The sequence below is a fragment of the Typopeltis vanoorti genome, chromosome 10, assembly GCF_054136105.1.
Source record: "Typopeltis vanoorti isolate ZY-2024b chromosome 10, IOZ_Tvanoo_1.0, whole genome shotgun sequence".
Classification (NCBI taxonomy): Eukaryota; Metazoa; Arthropoda; class Arachnida; order Uropygi; family Thelyphonidae; genus Typopeltis; species Typopeltis vanoorti.
Window position 1 is genome coordinate 136,779,400 of NC_143558.1, and position 22,989 is coordinate 136,802,388.

The window sequence follows — 22,989 nt, forward strand, 5'->3', positions numbered from 1 at the left end:
TATCCATATATAGCATCTGCCTGAACATGGATATTTTGTATGCAGCTCATGAAATAATTTTCTGCATTTGATTTGAGCAAAAAAAAAAATATGCTGCCTACTCACAAAGGTTGTAAACCTATAGTATATCAGTACCATAGGCATGATAAGGATTATTTAATTTTTTCCATAGTCCAGAAACTACTCCAAAGACCAAACATAGCACTTTTTCAAAATATTTTAGGCCTCCATTAAGTGGAATGGTTCTCATACTAAGCAATAATTTTTTTTTTAATTTTTTTATTCTCCTTCTTGCCAGTAGAGGGTGAACATTTCAGTCTCATGTGTAGAAAATTTATGGAGACAAAATCGTGTTAGAGCAATTACTTATAATATAATTAAGAAAATAATGCTAAACGTTTCAGCTTCTATATTGAAGTGATCAGGAAAACTTACATATGAACAAGACACAAGCTACATGACACTACACAGAAGCAAGCTAAGTCTAAGTGCTTTATTAATCATTTATGCTAGCCTGACCTCTGGTGAAAAAAAAAAAATTAATAGGTACTATTATTTTTTTGGCTATTTTTCCTGCTTTCGTTTAGAAGTGCCCCTTTTTTAATGTCATTGGCTTTTTATTCAAGAATTCTTAGGGCATTGCAGATGTATTTTAGAGACATATATAGGAAGCATAATAGAAGAAAATTCGCACATACCTTTTCTTGGATGTTGTTGCCTGTCTTCTTTCTGCGATGTGCATACTTCTGCTGTTACGGTGTTAAAAGAGAAGTGGGTGTTAATAGGCAATGTGGGGGGATTAATTTGAAAAAAAAAAACGTTTTTTTTTATATAATATATATATATATATATATTATTTTTAAGGGTGGGCAGAGTGCTTTTTTTTGTAGGGTGGGAAAGAGATGAAAGAGGGAGCTGAAAATAGAAATTGTCTTTTTTGAGGAAGGGGAAGGGTTTATAGGAAGAGGGGACCGGGGAGGTTAACGGGGTGCGAGCTGTTTTGACCATGTGTCGTCGTCTGAACTCATGGAGGAAGTGGATGCTGTGTCATGTCGGCTTGGTGTTTCTGCCTTTGAAGTGCTTGAGTCATCACCTATTGGTCGGAGTTGTGACCTAATTTTTATGTTATGGAGTTTCGAACACTCAGAGATTATGTAGGGTCGGCAGACGTTGATTGAGTTCTCATCACATTTGATGGCTATCGTTTCCGATATTCTAAGTACTTTTTTTAATAAGTACTTTTATATATATATATATATATATATATATATATATATATAAAATATATATAATAAGCGGAATGACATACAGATTATTAAAAAAAATTACAGTGAAACTACATTAAATGCATCTTTACAGTCCTGTTTGACTTAAGGTTTTTCTTTTTTTTTTTTACGGGGGGGGGGGGGGGGGGGCTTCTCCCATCGTTCCAGATCCTATATGGGTTGCAGATGGGTCTTTCAGGTTCTTGGAATTTCTAATCCATTCTTGTTGAGATTAGGATGATGAATCTGCATCTCATAAGCTTCCTTGAATTTTATTTCAAACCAGGTTTTGGTGTGATGTAGGGACTTGGTGCCTTTCCAGTTAATTCTGAAATGCTTGGAGCATGGTCTGACATAGTTACCATACCATAGTGAAGAAATTTAATGTGGCACTTGTGTTCATCTTTTATTTCTGGAATTGTGTTCCCTGTTTTCCCTATATAGGGTAAGTTGCAGGTGTGCTGAATTTTGTAAACTCCTGCATGGGCAAGGTAAATAAGGGAATCTTAGGATGAGCTGAGTTACGTTTTAAATTTTTGGGAGGTTTGAAAAGTGCCTTAATATTGTATTTCTGTAGTGTTTATTTTTTCTAATATTCCCTTAATATATTAGTATGACATGGAAGACTTCAAGCAATGAGCTCTAGATTCAGCAAGTCTAAATCCCAAAGTGTGGCTGAGATTTTTTTATTTTTTTTTATCAGGTCCTAAGCAGGCCACATCTGGACTGTCGTGTCCAGATCTGTTCATCAGGATTTGAAGAGGATACAGAGGCAGATATTATTTTGGTTATCAGGATTCTACAATATTAGTGTATAAGGATAGACTGTGGGCATACAAAAAAAAAAAGAGTTTGGCGAATAGAAGATGAAGGGGTAGCATGATTGAGAGCTGTTTACGCAAGGGAAAAGGGCGATTTTTTATGAGAGAACAAGAGGGAGGATTGGTTTGTTTATGGGGTGCAAGGACAGCAAAGGTTACAGACAGAAGTAAACAATGTATTAATAAATAGTCTGAGATAAATTAGTAAATAATATGTATGTACATGTAAATAAAGTTGATAAGCAAATGTGTTTGCATAAATTAATTCTTTGTAAAAAGTTAAAAACATCATGCAATTTGTCTGAGTCTAATAACATCTGCCTGAGTGTATGTGGCCCAACTAGATAGGAATGAATTTTTTTTCTGTCTCATGCGAAATGGTAAAACACTTGTTTCACATAGGTGGGTCATCAGCCCTCAGTAAATAAGAATGTGTAAGAAAACCGTGACCTATACAGAGCTTAGCAAGAACAACTTTCTCTCTTCTCTTTCTCTGTCAGCTCAACTGGCAGTGCTTAATATCATACAGTTTGTTTGTCTGTTTTTCTACCATGATGACTGCCATTGGGCAGTTAACTTTGATCTTATAAACTGCCTCTATATGGTACTGTCAACAGTACATCAAAAAAGTATGAGCTGATCTAGCATCTGCAGTTCCAGTGTGACTGAAATCCAGTACAAGGGGAAGGAACAAGGACAAGAAGTCAATCCTAGCAGTGGTGAGTAGGAGGGTGAGAGGTGGCTTTTGTGTGTGTGTGTGTGTGTGGAAGGTAGTTGGACCTTGGAATTTATTGCTGATGGTGAATGAGTTTAAAGGAGTGGTGTGACACTTTGTTTTGTCTAAGATGGGCCTTCTATGATGACTTCATGGCAGCCCAAATGCGTTTTTTTTTTTTTTTATTATTACCTTTCAGTGTCCAAAGGTAGTCTGGATTTGACAACCTAAGCAAATTTCCATGCTAGAATTATTTTTATTTTATTTTATTTTATTTTTTTACTTTTGTAAATAAACATTTCTGATGGTATTTTTATTCTTCTATAAATCAAAACGCATTAATAAAAAAAAATCTACGAGCATCCATACTATGTTGAGTTTCAACCCATTGGATAGATAGTGGATATGCTATTCACTTAACTAACCAGGCTGACTGAGGAGATTCACAGTTGGATCTTACTTATCAAATCAGTTCCTCTTTAACTGAAGACACCCAAATTTGCTCATCTATAATGAAAATTTATTTGAATTGAGGAATTTTGAACATTCTAAAAGTCAATTCAAACTTAACTGAAAAATCCTACTGGATTCCTTGACTGTAATATATCTTGTCATCTTACTCACCTTTTAGGAAATGATAGCCAGAGTTTCTTGGATGGTTTTAGTGAATCTTCGTATCAGAGGTGATCTCTTAATTTATTTTTGTAATAGCTGAAAAGAAGGAAAGAAATTCAGGTAACAAACTTTCACACATTTTATGCATGTTTAGAATTCCTGATGATTCAAAGTATTAAGTAATTGTCTGCTTCCCCATAGAATTGGACTAAATATTGCTTATGAAATTAGTGTTAGATTATGGTTTTTCAGCAGTTCATTCTCAGTAATTGAAATATTGCAACATTTCAGATGTTTGTCATGTGCAATTGTCAGGTATTTAATTCTACATGTTTTGAAATTCCAATAGCAAAAGAACTTTGAATGGATCAGACTTCAATTAATTTCCACTGCAGCAGAAGTTGTTATGCTCTATGTTCCCAGCAAATATGCGTTTATACAGTTTGAAATGCTAATGAACCACTAAAGGTTAGTGGTTATGCTTATTAAGCTATTGCTAATACAACAGTAGCATTTGCATTTGAAGTGATCTATCCATTTTAAATGCAGTAGATTGTTATAGGAGAGAAGTATCATAGCTATATCCAATAAAACTATGAACACAAAGAAAGCATTTTCTAGCTGCAAACTTGTAGATGTCCGATTAATATTCATAATGACTATCAGTGCTCCTTGTTCTAACATTTGTTCATGTTTAGTTGTGATTAAATAATAGATATGCATATTGCTATATAACAAGTATATCACAACCTATTATAGATTTTTTCTCCCATGGAATTATCTTTATGGTCTCTCTGTTTTGTCTTCTCATAAAATTGCACTGAAACAATTATTAAGTATGAAAATATTCATTTCCCATAAGTTCTTGTTCCTAATCCTGGTACTGATGAAATGTGTCAAAACTGTTTAAGGGGGGGAAAAATGCATATTGCAATTTTCTGCATATAGTTACAAGAAAATTAAACACATCTATTGAGTATAATTCTTCCTTTTGGCCTTTGAAAGGGCCAGTAGCAGGCAACTTATACCCTACTTACTTGCCTATTGTCCATTTTTGTACATCTGTTATTTCATCCTGATATTTGTTTTGTTATTACCCATAGATAAAGCCAATTGTCTAGCTTCATACTCTATTCCAACCTACAACATTCAATGCTTTTTATTATTTTTTTTTTTTAGTGAAAATCAAAAAAAGTTCAAATGAATCTTGTCCAGTTTTGATACCAAAAGTCTCCTGGTCCTGATAATTTCTCTAAATGTACTAAAAGTTTGTGTTCCAGCCTTTTTTCTATTTTTCTGTTCCTTTAGTATTTATCCTTCAGCTTAGAATTTGAAAATGGTCTAATCTGTTAAGTTTTAATGAACTCAACTTACCTGGTCATAGCAAACTGTTGAGCCTAATTTATGATATGCTCTACATAGCCTGCTGTGCCTCTCATCTTTAATCTGTCTTGTGGAAGGAAACACTGCAACCTGCATAGTACTGCAAACTTGCCTTTAGTTGAAAAAAGTCCTTATAATGATGCCTTACATTCTATTGAGTAAAGATCCTAGCTTCTTACTGAGTGCCTATCTCAGTTCTAAATTAATGGATAAATCCATTAACAGTCAAATGCTACTACCTGGAACCCTTTTAAATAATAATAAACAATTGCTGATATGAATTCTACCACTGTTTCTCAATTAACACATCTTGCATTACACTTATCACAAAATTTTTTAGAATATTCTCCTCCAGTGTTAATTTTGACAAAACCTGAATATCTGGACAAGATGCAGTTCTTGAAACATTCTTTCATGGCTAAAACATCTCACCTCCTCCATAAGAAAAATGAATATCCTATTAGAAAATTCCAGACATAGCCTTAGAATGGGATTCCACATTATATTCACATAATAAAACTGTGATTTAATCAAAAAATTAGCTAACTGGCCAGAAGAATTTTAAAAAATCTGTATAGTTGAAACATCGGTTAATCCCAAGAATTTATGGAGCATCAAAAATACACAAAAAAGATATTCTGTTATGGCCAGTTGTAGATTGGAAAGATTCCCTGACTTCAAACCTGGTACCTCCACACAAGAAAGACAGAATCATATGTGAAGAACAGCTCACATTTTATTATTATTATTATTATTCAGGCCTCCATGGAGTCAAAAGACTCGTCGTGGGAGGTCCTTTCTAAGAAACACAAGTCTATCAAGACTCATCGAGGGAGGTCCCTCCTAGGAAACACAAAGTCTATCATACCACTCCTTAAATGCATTGACCGTTCTCGCTCCCACCACTCCATCAGGCAATGCATTCCATGGTTCAACCACCCTCCATGCAAAGAAACCACTCCTCACCCTCTTGCTCACAGTTTCCTTTCATAACTTCCTGGGACGGCCCCTTGTCATGACTCCTTCCTGCTGTTCAACCAAGTGAAAGAACTCCCCAGTGTCAACCCTGTAACCACCTCTCAACAGTTTAAAAGTTCCAATCATATCACCTCTCCTTCTTCTATCCACCAAACGCTGCACTCCACACTCCCTCAGCCGATCCTCATAACTAACATTGTACAGTCCTGACACCATCTTTGTTATCTGTCTCTGTATCCTTTCCACAGTTAATTTATCCCCTTCAAGTCCTGGGGACCTGATCTGAGAACAATAGTCTAAGTGTGGTCTGATCAGTCTTATACAACGGAATGATAACCCTTTTATCTCTGCAGGTCAGTGTCTTACTCATTATTTCAGCAATCCTCTGTGTTACCTTCACTACCTTTGCAATATGTCCCCTAAATTTCAGGTTTCTATCAATCATCAACCCCAGATCTATTGTCTCCCCTACTTCCTTCAGTTTAAACTCCTCCCATCGATGTGTTCCAAACCTCAAGACCTTACATTTTACTGCATTAAACTGAAATCCCCCCATTCATTTTCCCATCTATCTAGCTTATTCAAATCCTCTTGCAGGGCTACCACATCTGCACTATTACTAATAACCCTTCCCAGCTTTGCATCATCCGCAAACAACCGAATATTCCCTTGCAATCCACGGACAATGTCATTGATATAAAGGTTAAACAATATAGGTCTTGGTACTGAGCCTTGTGGAATCCCACTTGTATTATTGAAAAGGGAAAAGGTTTATATATATATATAGAATCTTCAGACATCTGGCAACTTTAGATGTAGTCAAATTTATTATTATTATTATTCGTGACACCTCCAAGGAGTCCGAAGACTCATCGCAGGAGGGTACCTAGGATAGCACAATAGATCTACTTCAAAAACATTTTTCCCCCAGATACAGTCAGACTCTTGAAACACTTTATGGAAAACATTTTTTTTCATATTTTAGGACATATTGAGAACAAAAAGGAGGACTTGCAATTGACCCCCCCCCCCCACCGCCAACCTCTAGATGGGAAATTTTAAAAACGAATGATATTAAAGACTATCAGAAGAAACCAAAAACTTTGTTGTGTTGTTACATTGATGGTATTTTTGTTGTTTGGTCTGGAACAGTGGATGACTTCATTTTAATTCATCTGAACAGCTTGCATCCCAACATAAAATTCACTCTTAAACTGGACAGTCTCCAAAAATGACAATTCTTTGGTATCTTTGTCAAAGTAAACAAAGAAAAAAAGGATAGGTTTTCTGTTTACGGAAAAGGTCAATCAAAACTGGAAGACTTTTACATGCCACCATGATCATCATCATGCATATCAAGGTTTTAGGCCTAGTGTGTCCTGTTCTGACCTTAGAAGTCATCGTTTAAGAGGACGTCTTGGTTTTCTTTTTCCTAATGGCTTGTACTTCACACATCATTTATTACAAAATTCATAGTGAAGAATTTATGGAGACATAACACACTTGTTAGAATAATTATTACTTTACTTAACATTAAGCAAGTAACAATCGACGTTTCGACCTCTGAATTGAGGGCATCATCAGGAAAACATACATGCAATATACATGCTGCTGCTGCACTATACAAAGTAAAATAAATCTAAATGTTGGTTAATCATTTATCCTAGCCTGACCTCTGTTGAGAAAAAAAAAAACAGAACTACATTATACCTGCCAGCCTGGCTGGCCGAGTGGTTAGCATATCCGCTCTCTAGCCAAAAGGCTGATGGTTCGAATCCTGCCGTGGGCATGGATGTTTGTGATTGTCTGTGAAAAAATTAGTGGTGGTGGTTGGTGGTAGATGGTGTTAGTGTAGTTGCGATCAGTTGGTGGAGACAGAGCTGTAGTGCAGGTGCCCTCCTTTGATGAGTCTATGGACTCCCTGGAGGTGTCAAATAATAATAATAATAATAAAAAATTTCTACAGCCCTTTGGTATTGATTTTCTTCTGTCTGGGGTTGTTCTGGTTGCTATATGGATTGAAGATGGATCTTCCACATTCTTGGAAAAATTAATCCATCATTTTCGTTCAGATTTGGATGATGTTTCAGCATTTCACAAGCTTCTTTGAATTTTCTTTCAAAGCAGGTTTTGGTGAAGTGTAGGGACTTAGCGCCTTTCCAGTCAATTCTCTGACATGTTGGAGTTCGTGGTCTGATAGGCTTGTTTTACCATAGTGGAGGTATTTAATTTGACGTTCGTGTTCATATTTTCTGATTGGGATGGTGCATCCTGTTTCCCCTATGTAAGGTAGGTTACAGGTACATTGAATTTTGTAAACCCCTGGGCAGGCAAGGTATGGAAGAGGATCTTTGAAGGAGCTAAGTAAATTTCTTAATTTTGCTGAGAGTTTGAAGGTCGTCTTGATGTTGTATTTAAGTAGTGTTCTATCTATTTTTTCTGAAGTGCCTGTAATGTAGGGTATAGCTATGACATTCTTGTAATCTTTTTTGCTTTTAATGGCATTTTTATGGAGGATCTTGTGGACTTTTTTTTTATTGTAGCCATTTTTTACAAATGTTTGGTTAATGATTTCAAATTCTTGGTTCAGAGCTCGTTCATTAGAACAAATTGTTAGGGCCCTTTGTTTGAAGGTGCTGATGACTCCTAGTTTTTGTGTTGGATGGTGGTATGAATTTTTATGTATTTATTGAGGGAAGACGTGTGATGGAGTGTCTCTAGAAAATGAAGAGAGTTGTTGATTTTGATGGTGAATTAAAAGAAAGAATGCATTACAAAAGAGAGTTCTTGATTAAAATGTTACAAGATAAAGCATACAATACATCAAGTAACAGGAATGAACAATTGCACAACCTGGGACATACCTTGCCCTCAATTATTATGAACCCAAGACAATCAACAAAATTAATACAGCTTCTTTACTTAAGATTTTAAGAATGTAGTCTTGCTACTTTACATCAACAATGTTATAGACAAAGTGGCAACGTTGCTTCGCAGGTACAACATTACATTTTTTTTTTTTTTTATCATTGCATAAAATCTCCGGGTTCTTACCTCCACATCATCCCATGAAAAAAACCCAGCATTTACGAGATTCGTTGCTCTTGTGACATTTTCAGCATAGGCCAGATGGGAAGGTTAGGGGAGATTCACGTCTGAACATGTTAAAAGACATTGAAAAAAGAAGACAGCTTAAACAGTTTTAACATTGCATACTACTAACACAGGCCATCAAATAGTTTGGCAAAAAGCAAAAATGCCTTATATTGATCATAATTGTTTTACAAGAAGAAAGTTCAAGGAAGCCTATGAAATGCTGTGGATCACCCCCCCCCCACACACACACACTGTGTAACAAAAATCAAGGCTTATTCATACATCAAGTTTGATCTGCTTTGATTAAAAATTTAATTACTGCAGACCTAGGGTATGACACGTGCAATGCTGCATGAATTAACTTAGCAGTTTTCATTCTGGTTACTTATTTATATGTATCAGTTGTGAAGTTCTGATAACATATAATATGTGTAATTAATTTTTTTTTTTTTTCTTTGCATGTATAACTTTTGCTAGCACCTCAATGATTTAGGTCTGACAACTTACGAAACTTGTAGAGTTATATTTGTTTATTTTATTAAACTCATTACTTATTTCAAAACATGTGGTCTCAATACTGGTGGCTTTCTATGTATCACCTCCTCACCAAAGAATCCAGATTCTTTTTCTGTTTAGGCATAACTGTTCTAGGAGACATTTATGTCTCCTAGAACAGTTAATAACAACAGCTAATAACCTATACAGATCTGTCCAGCCTACACTAAAACACCATTTTAGATATTCTTATGATTGGAGGATGTCCCTAAAAATTGACTTGGCACAGAATGACCTGTCATTAATTTTGCTGCTGCTTGCATTTCTTGAAGATATGTAGTTCCTCTATTTCTCTAAATCTTCTGTAAAATGTCTTTAAATTCCAGCCAGATGGTTCAGAAATATTAATATTTCTACCATTTTGTCAGTACACCGACTTGATCAGTTGATTCTAAATACATACCACCTAGCTCGATTGGAGTTACTGCAATGTATACATCAACATGAAGGTTTGGAGGTATTTTGTCCCTGCAAATAATTTGGGTGAAACAAAAATTGGAATGGAGTGACAATTTTTTGAATGATTCCAAATTTGAGTGAAATCTTTTGAGTGAGCTGGGTAGCACATGAATTCTTCAAGAGCCAGAATTTTTAAATGCCTCTGCATTTTGTAAAATGCATCTAAAAATAATTTCAGAAAAGATCTTAATGTTTCTAATAGTTGACAACTTGTGTAAACATAACAAATCTAAGACAATAGACAATATGGCTGATTAAACAGAAGGAAATGAAATACAGGAGGACTATTAAAATAAATATAGGTGAATGATGCAATTAGAAATTAAAAATATGAGAGCTGATCAAATTAGATCAGTTTAGAAGAAAGTTATTGATCAGAAACTGCTCATGAAATAGTAATTGTGTTGAATTATTATATCTGGTGCACCCTTTGAAGGTATATTGGGTGGTGCCAGAGTCGCTGTAGCACGTGGCAGGGAATTTGAGCTGTGCTGAAGAAAGTGCTTTTTAATTGGTGAATAGTCCGTTTTTGTAGTGCTAAGTGTTTTCTGGAATACAAGTGTCCTTCAGTAGTTGTTTTTTGAAGTTAGTTGTTGTCGCGATATTGTGTATTTTGGCTACCGAGAAGACGGGGTCAGAATCGAATGCATAGCGGTGGAAGACCGACAAAGGATAAGTTTTCATTATTTAGTTATTTCATTTTATTTATTTATATCTAGTGTACTTAAATGTAATTGTTTGTATTTTTTCTTGTAGTTATACTCCCTTTAGCATTTGTTTTTTGACACTATTTTGAATAATGGTGGCAGTTAAAATTGCAAATGGCGTATCGCCAAGTCCCCCCCCCCCCATTTAAGGACTCCATTTTGTGCGATATCATACAGGATTTTGTAGCATGTGGGACTTGCAGAATGTATGTGTCCCGGCTTTTGTATATGTGGCAGGAGAGAGAAGGGGGAAAACGTATGTACACAAAATGCAGGTAATGAGAAGAACTTGGTGATTTAGAAATGACCATAACTGACCTAGTTGAGACAGAGACGAGAGATTCTCTACGTGGAGAGATGACTGGTATGAAAGAGGGCGAGAGAGGTATGAATAAAATAATAAGCGTGGGGAGTATGGAAAGATTGAATGATTCTGAAGTTTTAGGAGATGGTCTCAGTTAGGAGAGTGAATGGCAAACAAGAGTGGCTGACTTACAGAGAGAGATAGATGAGCTGAAAGAGCAGGTGGAATGAGATGAGAAGTGTGAAAGATGAGATTAAGTGGTTGGAAGAGACGAATGCAAGGCGAATCAGAGGAGGAGTGAGAGAGAGATATGGGAATGAGAGAAGAGGAGAGAATAGGAACAATAGTAGAGGAGAGGGAATGAGAGAGTTATGGGATTGGTAGAAGAGAGAATAGGAACAGTATAAAAGAGGGAATGAGAGAGAGTTATGGGAGTGATAGAAGAGGAGAGAATGGAAACAGCAGAAGAGAGAGAATGAGAGGAATGCAATGGAGCACAGGGACTAGGGATAGAGTAATGTCAGGAAGGCAAGTAAGTAGGGGAGCACAGAGAGAAAGTGTTACAGGAGAGAGAGAGTGAGGGATGCGTGTGAGCAATCAAGGAATAGGGTGGTAAAAGGTGTAATGTATGTTAGTGGTGGTATTCAAGATGGGATGCGTGAGGAGTGTTTGCCAGGAGGAACGATGGAAAGTGTGGCTATGGCAATTAAGAGCGGTGAAAGGGTGGATGAGATGATTGTGATAGTAGGAACAAATGACTTGAGTGGTAATATAAGTAGGGCAGCCAGAAATATGAGATTCTTGCTTGAGGGTGTACGAAAGAAGACAGAGAGGAAAGATAGTGTGTGTGTGTGTGTGTGTGTGTGTGTGTGTGTGTGTGTGTGTGTGTGTGTGTGTGTGTGTGTGTGTGTGTGTGTTGCCTACATATGATAGTGACGAGCTGAGCAGAAGAGCAGTGATATTGAATGGCATAATAGCAAGAATGTGTCAGAAGAGAGGATTGGAATATGTGGATGCTTGGTTGGAGTGCGTTTGAGAACAGTGAGGAATTGTATGCGAGAGACCGCTTGCATTGAATGAGGAAGGACGTAGGCATCTGGAGAGATTGCTTTTCTGAACGAGTCAGTGTGTCCCAGTGTGGATGGTAGCAGGGGTGGCCTCTTGTGGGAATGGGTACTTGAGAGAAGGGGGAACGACATCAGGTAACGCTGAGCCCAGTGGAGTCTAGAGGGGATAATGCTGGGTGTAGAAACAGTGGCATTTTTATGCTTTATGCTAATGCCAGGAGTATTCGGAATAAGGGAGAGAAATTGGTGGCACTGATAGCATCAGCCTCACGTCACCGACAGGAATCGAACCTAGGATACTCCTTCCCCAGGCATATGGTTGCGAAGCGCAAATGAGGAAGATCCTCAGCTATGGCTGAGGATCTTCCTCAGCCATAGCCAAGTTAGCCGGTCTTGGGTGCGGGCAGTAGGGTTTTTTCCGCCAGTTTATCTGGTGTTTTTCATCCTGCAAGCAGGCAAACCGGCCCCGTGAACACACAGGGATACAGCCAAGAATACCTTGAGGCATAGGAGTGACCATTCTATCCTCGTATTTCGGTTACGAAATCCAAGCATGCTTGGAAGGTTGTGGGCCTTGAAGGCCTGTTAAAGCCATTGGGATAGGATAGATAGCATCAGCCTGGCCAGATCTGAGTGATACCAATGGTATCACTCAGATCTGGTTGACAGAAGAGGATATAATAACAGGAATAGAAGTTGCTGGGTATAGCATTTTTCGGCAGGATAGGAAGGGAAAGCGTGGTGGCGGAGTACTGCTTATGATAAGTGATAACCTATGTCCTCTAAGAGTGGAGGCTTTGGAAGGCTGTGACACTAATGATTTTGAAAGCATATGATGTGAGGTGGAGGTGGGCAAGACAGGATATTTAGTGGGGTGTTGCTACAGACTAAGAAGCACAGAGGGTGGGGACCAGGAGATGTTGAGACAGTTGAGCATGGCAAGTGCAAGAAGAATGATTGTTATGGGAGACTTTAACTACAGTAGTATAAATTGGAGAGAGGAAGATGCATGTAGCAATAAGGGAATGAAATTTCTATAATTCTTGAGGGACAAATGTCTTAGGCAACATGTAACAGAGGGAACAAGAGGTTCAAGAATTTTGGATTTAGTTATAGCATCAGAAGAGTTGATAATAACTGAGATGACATCTGTCTCACCAGTTGGAGAGAGTGACCATATGGTTTTGACTTGAAAAATAAATAGACATGCAGGAGTATCAAAGAGATGGGAACATATGTGGAATTATAAAGCAGGTGATTATAATAGCCTTAGACAAAACTTCTCCAAGTTGAAGCTTCGTGGAGGGAGGAATTGTAAGGCCGGGTTATCATTAGTGCTTGAGAAATTGTGAAGAAATATTTGTTAGCAGCAATGGAAAGCTGTATTCCACGAGTGAAGAAAAGGACACAATTAGGAGTAACGTGGATGACAAACAATATTAAACAGGAATTGCATGCAAAAAAGAGGCTATGGAAGAGATATAAGGAGACAGGTGAAGAGCAGAAGCATGAAGAATATAAGACACAGGCCAGGTGAGTGACTAGTATGGTAAGGAAGGCGAAACTGGAATATCAGAAGAGATTGGCCCTAAGATCCAAAGAAAATCCTAGGGAATTTTTTTAGCAGTCTGGCCGGTAGGAGAAGAAATGATTGTGGAAGAATGACATTGTGGGATAAAAAAGGGAATAGAGTGACTGATGCAGAGGACATAGTGGAATTGTTCAATGAAGACTTTATTGAACAATTGGAATATTTCATCCTGGAGGAGTCAATTTGAATACTATAGGGATAGGGCAGGTTTAGAGATGCAGGAGGAGAGTGTGTTCCAAATACTGAATATACTCTGGATATCAGTAAAGCTGTTGGACTGGATGATATTTCACCACGAGTTTTGAGAGAATGTACTAGGGAACTGACAGTGCCTTTGACCTGGCTTTTCAATGAAAGTCTGGCTGCGGGAAAGGTGCCCATGGAATGGAAGGAAGGTAAGATAGTGCCATTGTATAAGGGCGGTAGCCCACTGGAAGTGTCTAATTATAGGCCAATTTGTGTGTCATCAGTAGTTAGTAAGATCCTGCAGAAAGTAGTGAGGGAACCATATACAGCACTGGGCAGATGAGGGTAATGTTATCTGTAGGTGTCAACATGGATTTGTGAATGGGCCCTCTTGTTTTTGCAATATGCTAGCTTTTATAATAAAGTTACAAGAACATTAGATGAGGAAAAGGCATACACTGCCATTTTCCTAGACTTAGCAAAGGCATTTGACAGGGTGCCACATGATAAGCTGATATTCAAGTTGCGGCACATGGGTCTGGATGTCAGATTGATCAACTGGATTCAGGATTGACTGTCCGATAGGTATCAGAGAGTTGTGTATGGTGGAGCAATATCGAAGAGGCAGAAGGTTACAAGTGGGGTTCCACAGGGTTCCACAGTTACAAGAACATTAGATGAGGAACATTAGATGAGGTGGTTGAACCATGGAATGCATTGCCTGATGGAGTGGTGGAAGCGAGAACGGTCAATGCGTTTAAGGAGTGGTATGATAGACTTTGTTTCCTAGGAGGGAACTCCCTCGATGAGTCTTGATAGACTTGTGTTTCTTAGAAAGGCCCTCCCATGATGAGTCTTTTGACTCCATGGAGGCCTGAATAATAATAATATATCAAAAAAAAAAAGTATGATTACAACAAATAATTATATAAAATCTGTCACTTAAGTTTATCACAGAGAAGACATCTACCACCTTGCTTAATGGTGCCCTACAGTGGCTGATGTCATTCTAGAGTAGGAGTTATGGCTTCTTTCCTGTCATGTGAGTAATATCTTTCAGTACAGGAGTTTTTTTAATGATCTCTGCAGTAAGTTTAGCATGCAAGCTGGGTAGCACATGAATTCTTATCTTTGATGCTCTAGATCAGGATTTCAGATTATGTAAAATTAAATATAAGATTAATAAATAAATTTTTAAAAAAATCCACTCTAGAGTAAGGTTTTGGGACTTGGTAAAAACAAACAAAAAAAAATTTTTTTCCCTTATTATACCCACTGTACTAATGATTTACAATAACCTTTCTTTGTAAATAAATTAAGGGTCAAAAATGTGAATTAATTTTGTAGCTCATATTTCTGTGTTACACAAGAGGTTGCAGAAGTTATAGTATGTTAAACATGTAGGCATGGATTAAGAGAAGTGTTTATTCTTTTTTGAATTGTTGGAGATTATAGTTCTAGAATAAAACTTCATGAGGAAGACTGTTCCATGAATAGGAGGAGAAGCAGCTTTAGTTCATTGGATTTGCAGTTGGACTGTTTTAAATAATAGTAAGCAATTGCTGTATTAATGGCTTAGTGAAAAGTAAAGGAATAATAGATGCCAGTTCAGCAGTGCTCATGGAAATACCTGCTGAAAAGGCAGAAACAGGCTACCTCTGCAAGCAAGATTATTGATTAACTGAACTCCCCCTTTTAGACATCAAAAATTTTTAGGGAGGATATTTCATGCACCTCCCAAATGTGAAGACAGTTATTCTAAGATTGGATAAACAAAATGTCTTGAATGAAAAAGATCCTGAAGTTTTTGTAAGTTGGAGTGAAAAAGACCAGAAGTCAATGTCAGCTAAAGAAAATTCTCATCTTAACTAGTGCATATAAAATAAGAGAAAGTGAATTGTGATTTTTTTGTGAGGAAAAAAAAAATGCACTGTATTAACATTAAAGAATGCTGTGGAGATCTTGATATTTCAGTACCGCAAACTTTGTCAGAGAATGAAGGGAATTTGTAATGTGCAAGGCTATGATGGGATTTTGAGGGTCAGTGAGAGAAGTAATTTATGTGGAGGCAATAGACTAAAGCCATGGAATATTACCAATGAATGATAGAAAACTCCACCTAAGTTTGAAATTTTCTACTGTGCAACTCAGTGCCAGACCCAACAAATGCCTTGGAAATGTTAAGCATCATAATTCACATGTTTACAGACTTTTTCTATGGCATATGTCCAGAGATGAATGGTATTTGTTGGCTGTGGATCTCGAAAAGCGCAAAGAGACTCAAGTGCCTGCTTCATAAAAAAAAAAAAATCATTAATTAACATAACTAATGTTATTCAAGCTTAAAAAAATGAAGTTATAAACCTAAACATTGTATTATACCAGTTGTTTTATACAGGGTGGTTCATAAGTCACAAATAGATTTAAACATTTAATAACTTTTATTTATTTATTGACTATTTTTATTCCTTTTTTTTGTTAATTATAATGAAGTACAGAATTAAGGGAATTTGTAGTGTGCAAAGCTATGATGGGAAAACCATTAGATTTTTTTATTGTTACAAAAAAAAAAAAATCACATAAATGCTTTCCATTTTTGGTTTCACAAAGACAGGCCCTTTTTATGGCATGTTCCATGACAGCTGTTAATGTTTCTGGCTGCATCACCCTAAATTCTGCACAAATATTATTATTATTATTATTATTCAGGCCTCCAAGGAGTCAAAAGACTCATCGAGGGAGGTCCTTCCTAAGACATAAAGTCTGTCAAGACTCATCGAGGGGAGGTCCCCCCCCCTGAGAAACACAAAGTCTATCATACCACTCTTTAAACTCACTGACCGTTCTCGCTCCCACCACTCCATCAGACAATGCATTCCACGGCTCAACCACCCTCCACAGAAAGAAACCACTCCTTACCCTCTTGCTCACGGTTTCCTTTCGTAACTTCCAGGGATGGCCTCTTGTCATCACTCCTTCCCGCTGTTCAACCAAGCGAAAGAACTCCCCAGTGTCAACCCTGTAACCACCTCTCAACAGTTTAAAAGTCTCAATCATATCACCTCTCCTTCTTCTATCCACCAAACTCTGCAGTCCACATTTTCTCTCAGCCGATCCTCATAACTATCCTTGTACAGTCCTGAAACCATCTTTGTCATCCGTCTTTGTATCCTTTCCACAGTTAATTTATCCCCTTCAAATCCTGGGGACCAAATCTGAGAACAATAGTCCAAGTGTGGTCTGATCAGAGACTTATACAACGGAATGATAACCCTCTTATCTCTGCAGGTCAGTGTCCTTCTCATAATAGCAGCAATCCTCTATGTTACCTTCACCACCTTTGCAATATGTCCCCTAAACTTCAGGTTTCTATCAATCATCAACCCCAGATCTCTTGTCTCCCCTACTTCCTCCAGTATAACTCCTCCCATAGAGTATGCAGCATCCCATCGATGTTTCCCAAACCTCAAGACCTTACATTTTGCTGCATTAAACTGACACCCCCATTCATTTGCCCATCTATCTAGCTTATTTAAATCCTCTTGCAGAGCTACCACATCTGCACTATTACTAATAATCCTTCCCAGCTTCGCATCATCCACAAACAACTGAATATCCCCCTGCAATCCACTGGCTATGTCATTGATATAAAGGTTAAACAATATAGGTCCTAGTACTGAGCCCTGTGGGACCCCACTTGTAACCCTCTGGCTCCTGGAAACTGCTCCACCATACACAACTCTCTGATACCTATCAGACAGCCAATCCTGAATCCAGTTGATCAATCTGACATCCAGACCCATGTGCTGCAACTTAAATATCAGCTTATCATGTGGCACCCTGTCAAATGCCTTTGCCAAGTCTAAGAAAATTGCAGTATATGCCTTTCCCTCATCTAATGTTCTTGTAACTTTATTATAAAAGGCTAGCATATTGCTAAAACAAGAGCGTCCTTTCACAAATCCATGTTGATTCTCACAGATAACATTACCCTCATCTGCCCAATGCTGTATACGGTCCCTCACTACTTTCTCCAAGATCTTAACAACTACTGATGACACACAGATTGGCCTATAATTAGACACTTCCAGTTTGTTACCACCCTTATGCAATGGCACTATCTTACCTTCCTTCCATTCCCTGGGCACCTTTGCCAAAGCCAGACTTTCATTGAAAAGCCACGTTAAAGGCACTGTCAATTCCCTAGCACATTCTCTCAAAACTCGTGGTGAAATACCATCCAGTCCCACAGCTTTACTGACATCCAGAGTACTCAGTATCTGAAACACACTCTCCTCCTGTACCTCCAGACCTCGAACCAGTCCTATCCCTCTAACATTAAAACTGACTCCTCTAGGATGAAATACTCCAATAAAATGTTCATTGAACAATTCCACTATGTCCTCTGCATCAATCACTCTACTCCCATTTTTATCCCACAATATCATTCTTCCACAGTCATTTCTCCTCCTACCGGCCACACTGCTAAAAAATTCCCTAGGAATTTCTTTGGATTTTAGGGCCAATCTCCTCTCATATTCCAGTTTCGCTTTCCTTACGACACTAGTCACTCTTCTGGCCTGTGTCTTATATTCCTCATGCATCTCTTCACCTGTCTCCTTATATCTCTTCCATAGCCTCTTTTTCGCATGCAATTCCTGTTTAATATTGTTTGTCATCCACTTTACTCCAAATTGCGTCCTCTTCTTCACTCGTGGTATGCAACTTACCATTGCTGATAACAAATATTCTTTCACAATTTCCCACGCATTAGTGATATCCAGGCCTTCCAATTCCTCCCTCCATGAAACTTCCCGAAGTTGACGTCTAAGACTATTATAATCACCTGCCTTATAATTCCACATAAGGTCCCGTCTCTTTGATACACTTGCATGTCTATTCATTTTCCAAGTCAACACCATATGGTCACTCTCTCCAACTGGTGGGAGAGACGTCAACTCAGTTATTATCAACTCTTCTGATGCTATAACCAAATCCAAAACTTTTGAACCTCTTGTTCCCTCTGTTACATGTTGCCTAAGACATTTGTCCCTCAAGAATTTTAGAAATTCCATTCCCCTATTGCTATATGCATCTTCTTCTCTCCAATTTATACTACTGAAGTTAAAATCTCCCATAACAATCATTCTTCTTGCACTTGCCAAACTTAGCTGTCTAAACATCTCCTGGTCCCCATCCTCTGTGCTCCTGGGTCTGTAGCAACACCCCACTAAAGATATAACGTGAATGCCCTTTAAAGAGCCTTTGCACCCTGGCAACCATATCCACTAAAGGTTAGACAAATTTCCTCTAGTCGCCGGTTAGATTTGAAAGCAAGTCCTTCGTATGGTCAAAAACTGTGGTGTGCAAACGCCACATCCGCTGAGCTACACAGACTCGAAACCAAGTCTTCCTTCGTGCGGCCAAGCGCCGTGATTGGCAAACGCTACATCCACTGAGCTACACAGGCTCGTTCTCATTCAGATGTTGGATTGTCTTCAGGTAACCCCAATAGTAAGAAGTCAGGAGCTGTCAGATCTGGAGAAAGTGATGCTGGAGATGTGCTCTTTGCATTAGAATAATCAGATGGTGATTTTCGAAATAAAACTGCACAATGTTGGTTCATTGTTGGGTTGAACTTTTCTATGATTAATTTCCCAAAATGTTCCATATAATACCTGAAAAAATTAATAATAAAAAAAGGTTATTCACATTTTAAACCTCTTCGTGACTTATAGTCCACCCTGTATTAATAATTGTATATGTTAAAATTTCCTTATTGCATTATTTTTAATAGGGCTATTAGGAGGATCTTTTTTTGACATTGTGAAGTCAGCAACAGAATGTCATCTTACTGCAAACCCGTCAAAAGATGCAACTGAAGTAAGTACTACTATAGAACAAATTTTATGTACAGTACAATAATACTACATCTTATGTTTAACTTTTCTAAAATATTTAAATTTTCCGTTTCAGGTCTACAAGCCATTTATTACCAGATACAAAGCGCTTGAAGAAAATATTTTATGTAATCAAATTTAAAGATATAGTCATGTGAGTAAAATATTATGATTAAGTAGTACTTCAAAATAGTATCACTGTTTTCTTGCTTTCCACTTTTCCCACTAAAGACACAAAAATACAGGCTGTACTTTACATTTGTTGACTTTGTTCATTAACTGTCAAGTACAACAAAAGAGAATGTTTAGATTGACTAATGATCACCCATCACAGAGAATAATTTTTGGCTGCATTCTACAGATATTTCCAGAAGCATCTTTAATTGCTACTTTATTAAAATATTTTAAATATGAAGACAGCTATCATCATTTACAACTTATACTAACCTTTCTATCTCTTCATGTGCATTTATAAGTCTTTCTTATTATACCATAAAATTAAACTTATTTTCAAGCAATTTTGAAATACTAAAAGAAATGGAACATGAGTGACATGAAAATAACAGTATTGATATATGGAGTGTATCCTCCATTTTAATAACAATCTTATTTTATTTCCCTGTTCCTGAGCAGTGAAAGTTGAAGTCTTTCACTTTAGTGATGAAATCAACAGTATATAATTATGTAGGAAGTTGATTTTTCCACTCTACTGTATAAAAACCTACTCTCCAGTAGAATGGAAAAATCACCTTCCTACATTAAAAAAAAAAAAAAAAAGTACTGCAGATTTCATCATTAAAGTGAAAGACTTTTACTGCTCTGATATCATGGTTGAGCTTTAATGTTGTTTTACTCTTCAAACTTTCATTACATATACAAATTCAACTGCTCCAAAGGATTTTCCATATGACATACTTTTCCTGGCAAGGGAATCTATACAAGCAGGTAGGAGGTTGCCCATGGGATCTTCCTTGTCACCACTTCCATGAAGTAATTTGATAGCCATAACATAACCAAGTGGAGGGAGAACGGGTGATCAAAATCAACAACCTCTTTTCCCCTAGAATAAGATTAATATTAGAAAAGGAAAATAGAATCCTTCATTTCTTGGATTCTCTGGTAAAGAGTGAAGGGATGGCACTTTCACCTTTTCAATCTATAAGAAGCCTACATTTACCTAAAGATACATTCTTCAGGACTCTATGCACTATCCTTCACAAAAAAAATGGCATAATCAAGAAGGACTTGTCTACAGGGTACATGTCATCTATCTCTCCGAGGAAACACACTCAGACAAGAATTACAAGCTACATGACTCTGAATAGATATAATGTATCTTGGTATCTGATGAGATTTATTTTATTTATTTTATTTTATTTTATTTATTTATTTATCTAAATTTGTGCCTATGATCCCACAGAAGGTTCTACTAAGGTAGAAGTGGAGGAATTTTTTGAGGCTTTAGAAAAAGCAACTGACACAATGAAAAAAGGAAAAGTTGGTCCTTGTTGGGGATCTAAATAGCAGAGTAGGAAATGATTGTGAGACATACAAAAATATTTTGGGAAAATTTGGAGAAAAGAGCAAAGCCAATAATAATGGCAAATATTTGTTGGATTTCTGCTCAGGGGATGGACTGGTTATTACTAACACCATGTTCCAACATAAAAATGTGCACAAATTCACATGGAGAGAAGAGGCAAGGAATAAGAAAAGTCTCATTGACTATGTTATTGTTGACAGTGATGTTTTCTCCCTGGTGCAGGACACCAGAGTGTACAGAGGATTTGAAATTGGAAGTGATCACTATTTAGTCTTGAGCAGGATAAAATGGAATTTCATATTGAAAAGAATAATATGTAAGAAAGTTTTAAAGCGAATAAAAGTTGAGCAGCTCTCAGTTGTGAACTGTAGACTAAAATACACAAAGATTATTGAAGAAAAAATGAAAGAGTTTGAGAACAGGAACCAAACCTTGGAGATTCAGTGGCAAGCTTTGAAGAAAACCCTGATTGATTCAGCTAGAGAGGCATGTGGTGAAGTTGTCTGCAAGGATAGAAAAATTAGAACTCAATGGTGGACACAGGAAGTTAAAGAGGCAGTGAAGGAAAAGAAGAAAGCCTATCAAAAGTTCCTGTCAAATAAGTCAGCTTGTGCTCTTAAAGAATACAGAGACAAATGCAAGAATGCTAAACACTGTGTAAAATTAGCTAAACAAAAGTCATGGGAGGATAATAATAATATTTGGTTTATAGATCAAGTGTTGATCAATTTTATTAAACTGAACCAACTAGTTTCACTACACTGTAACTGTTGGCATCTTCAGGGCACTTATAAGTTTAAACAATCACACAATTATGCGTAACTGCAAAACGGACAAAAATAACTGTAAAAAACTGACTAGAATAATTACAAATAGAATAGTATCAAACGTGAGTGAAACACGTATTGCATATACAAGGTTAGCTAGCTGTTGCTAAGGAACTTTCTGTAGTTTGTATTAAAGTTCATTTCTTCCGTTTTTAAAGTTCTGATTAGGGTTTTCCATATCTCTGGGAGTATTAGGCCTTGATTTCTGTTAAGGTTGACAGTAGAACTGGCGACTGTGGCTGCTTCTTTGATATATGATAGAATTGCCTTACCTCAATTCTATCATACCAAAACATGATATGAGTGCAAATTTAAGGAGCCCTGCGAAATTTTCATCAACCACCTAAGCTTAACAATAATGATGATCTAAAATCCCAAGAATATGGATGGCAGATATTCTACCCATATATTTTTGTGTTCCAAGAGTTCATTATAAATTATTCATCTGAAAATCAAGGAATAAGCAGAAGAATTCATTATAAAATATCAGTACCAGAAACACTTAAGTTTAATATTTTTATTGCAAAATTTTCTGCTAAGTTTCATAGCCATTGCCAATACAGTTATAGGAAAACTTAAAAAAGAACAGTTTAATTTAAAGCACTTGATATTATGTGCTATATTGACTGCAGGAGAATAGCTCTATCTGCATTAATAGATATTCAAAATAAATTATAATAAATAGATTTTTTTTATTAGTTATATTTAAATTATAAGCAATATTTAATTATAATTATGGAACACATGAATGGTGAGTATTGGTTAATATAACTTCCCAAAATTGAGAAAGTTTCAAGCAATCGTTTTTGTTCAGATTTGGGTTGTGAATGTATCCTTCACAGCTTTCTTTGTAGAGTCTTTCTAGTAGAAAGTAACGTTTGTGTAACACTTAGGTTTTGTTCCACTGAATTCTATGTTTTGTAGATAAAGAATGGTTCGCTAAACCAGATTTGTTAGGTTTGTTAAGAGAAATGTAT

At 36.9% G+C, this 22,989-nt stretch overlaps 1 protein-coding gene across 2 annotated transcripts in view; it reads left to right on the plus strand.

The window, feature by feature from the left end:
* The window catches only part of LOC150102826 (xylulose kinase), a 268,998-nt gene that overhangs the window by 231,445 nt on the left and 14,564 nt on the right, over positions 1–22,989 (plus strand). Inside the window, exons 15-16 of one of the 2 annotated variants that reach the window (XM_090398826.1) lie at positions 19,540–19,625; positions 19,719–19,796. In XM_090398826.1, coding sequence (XP_090254952.1) covers positions 19,540–19,625; positions 19,719–19,784 — 152 coding nt within the window. In that variant the 3' untranslated portion in view covers positions 19,785–19,796. Of the gene's footprint in view, positions 1–3,432; positions 3,537–19,539; positions 19,626–19,718; positions 19,797–22,989 lie in introns of those variants that run through there. The other variant, XM_090398827.1, reaches the window with a different exon arrangement.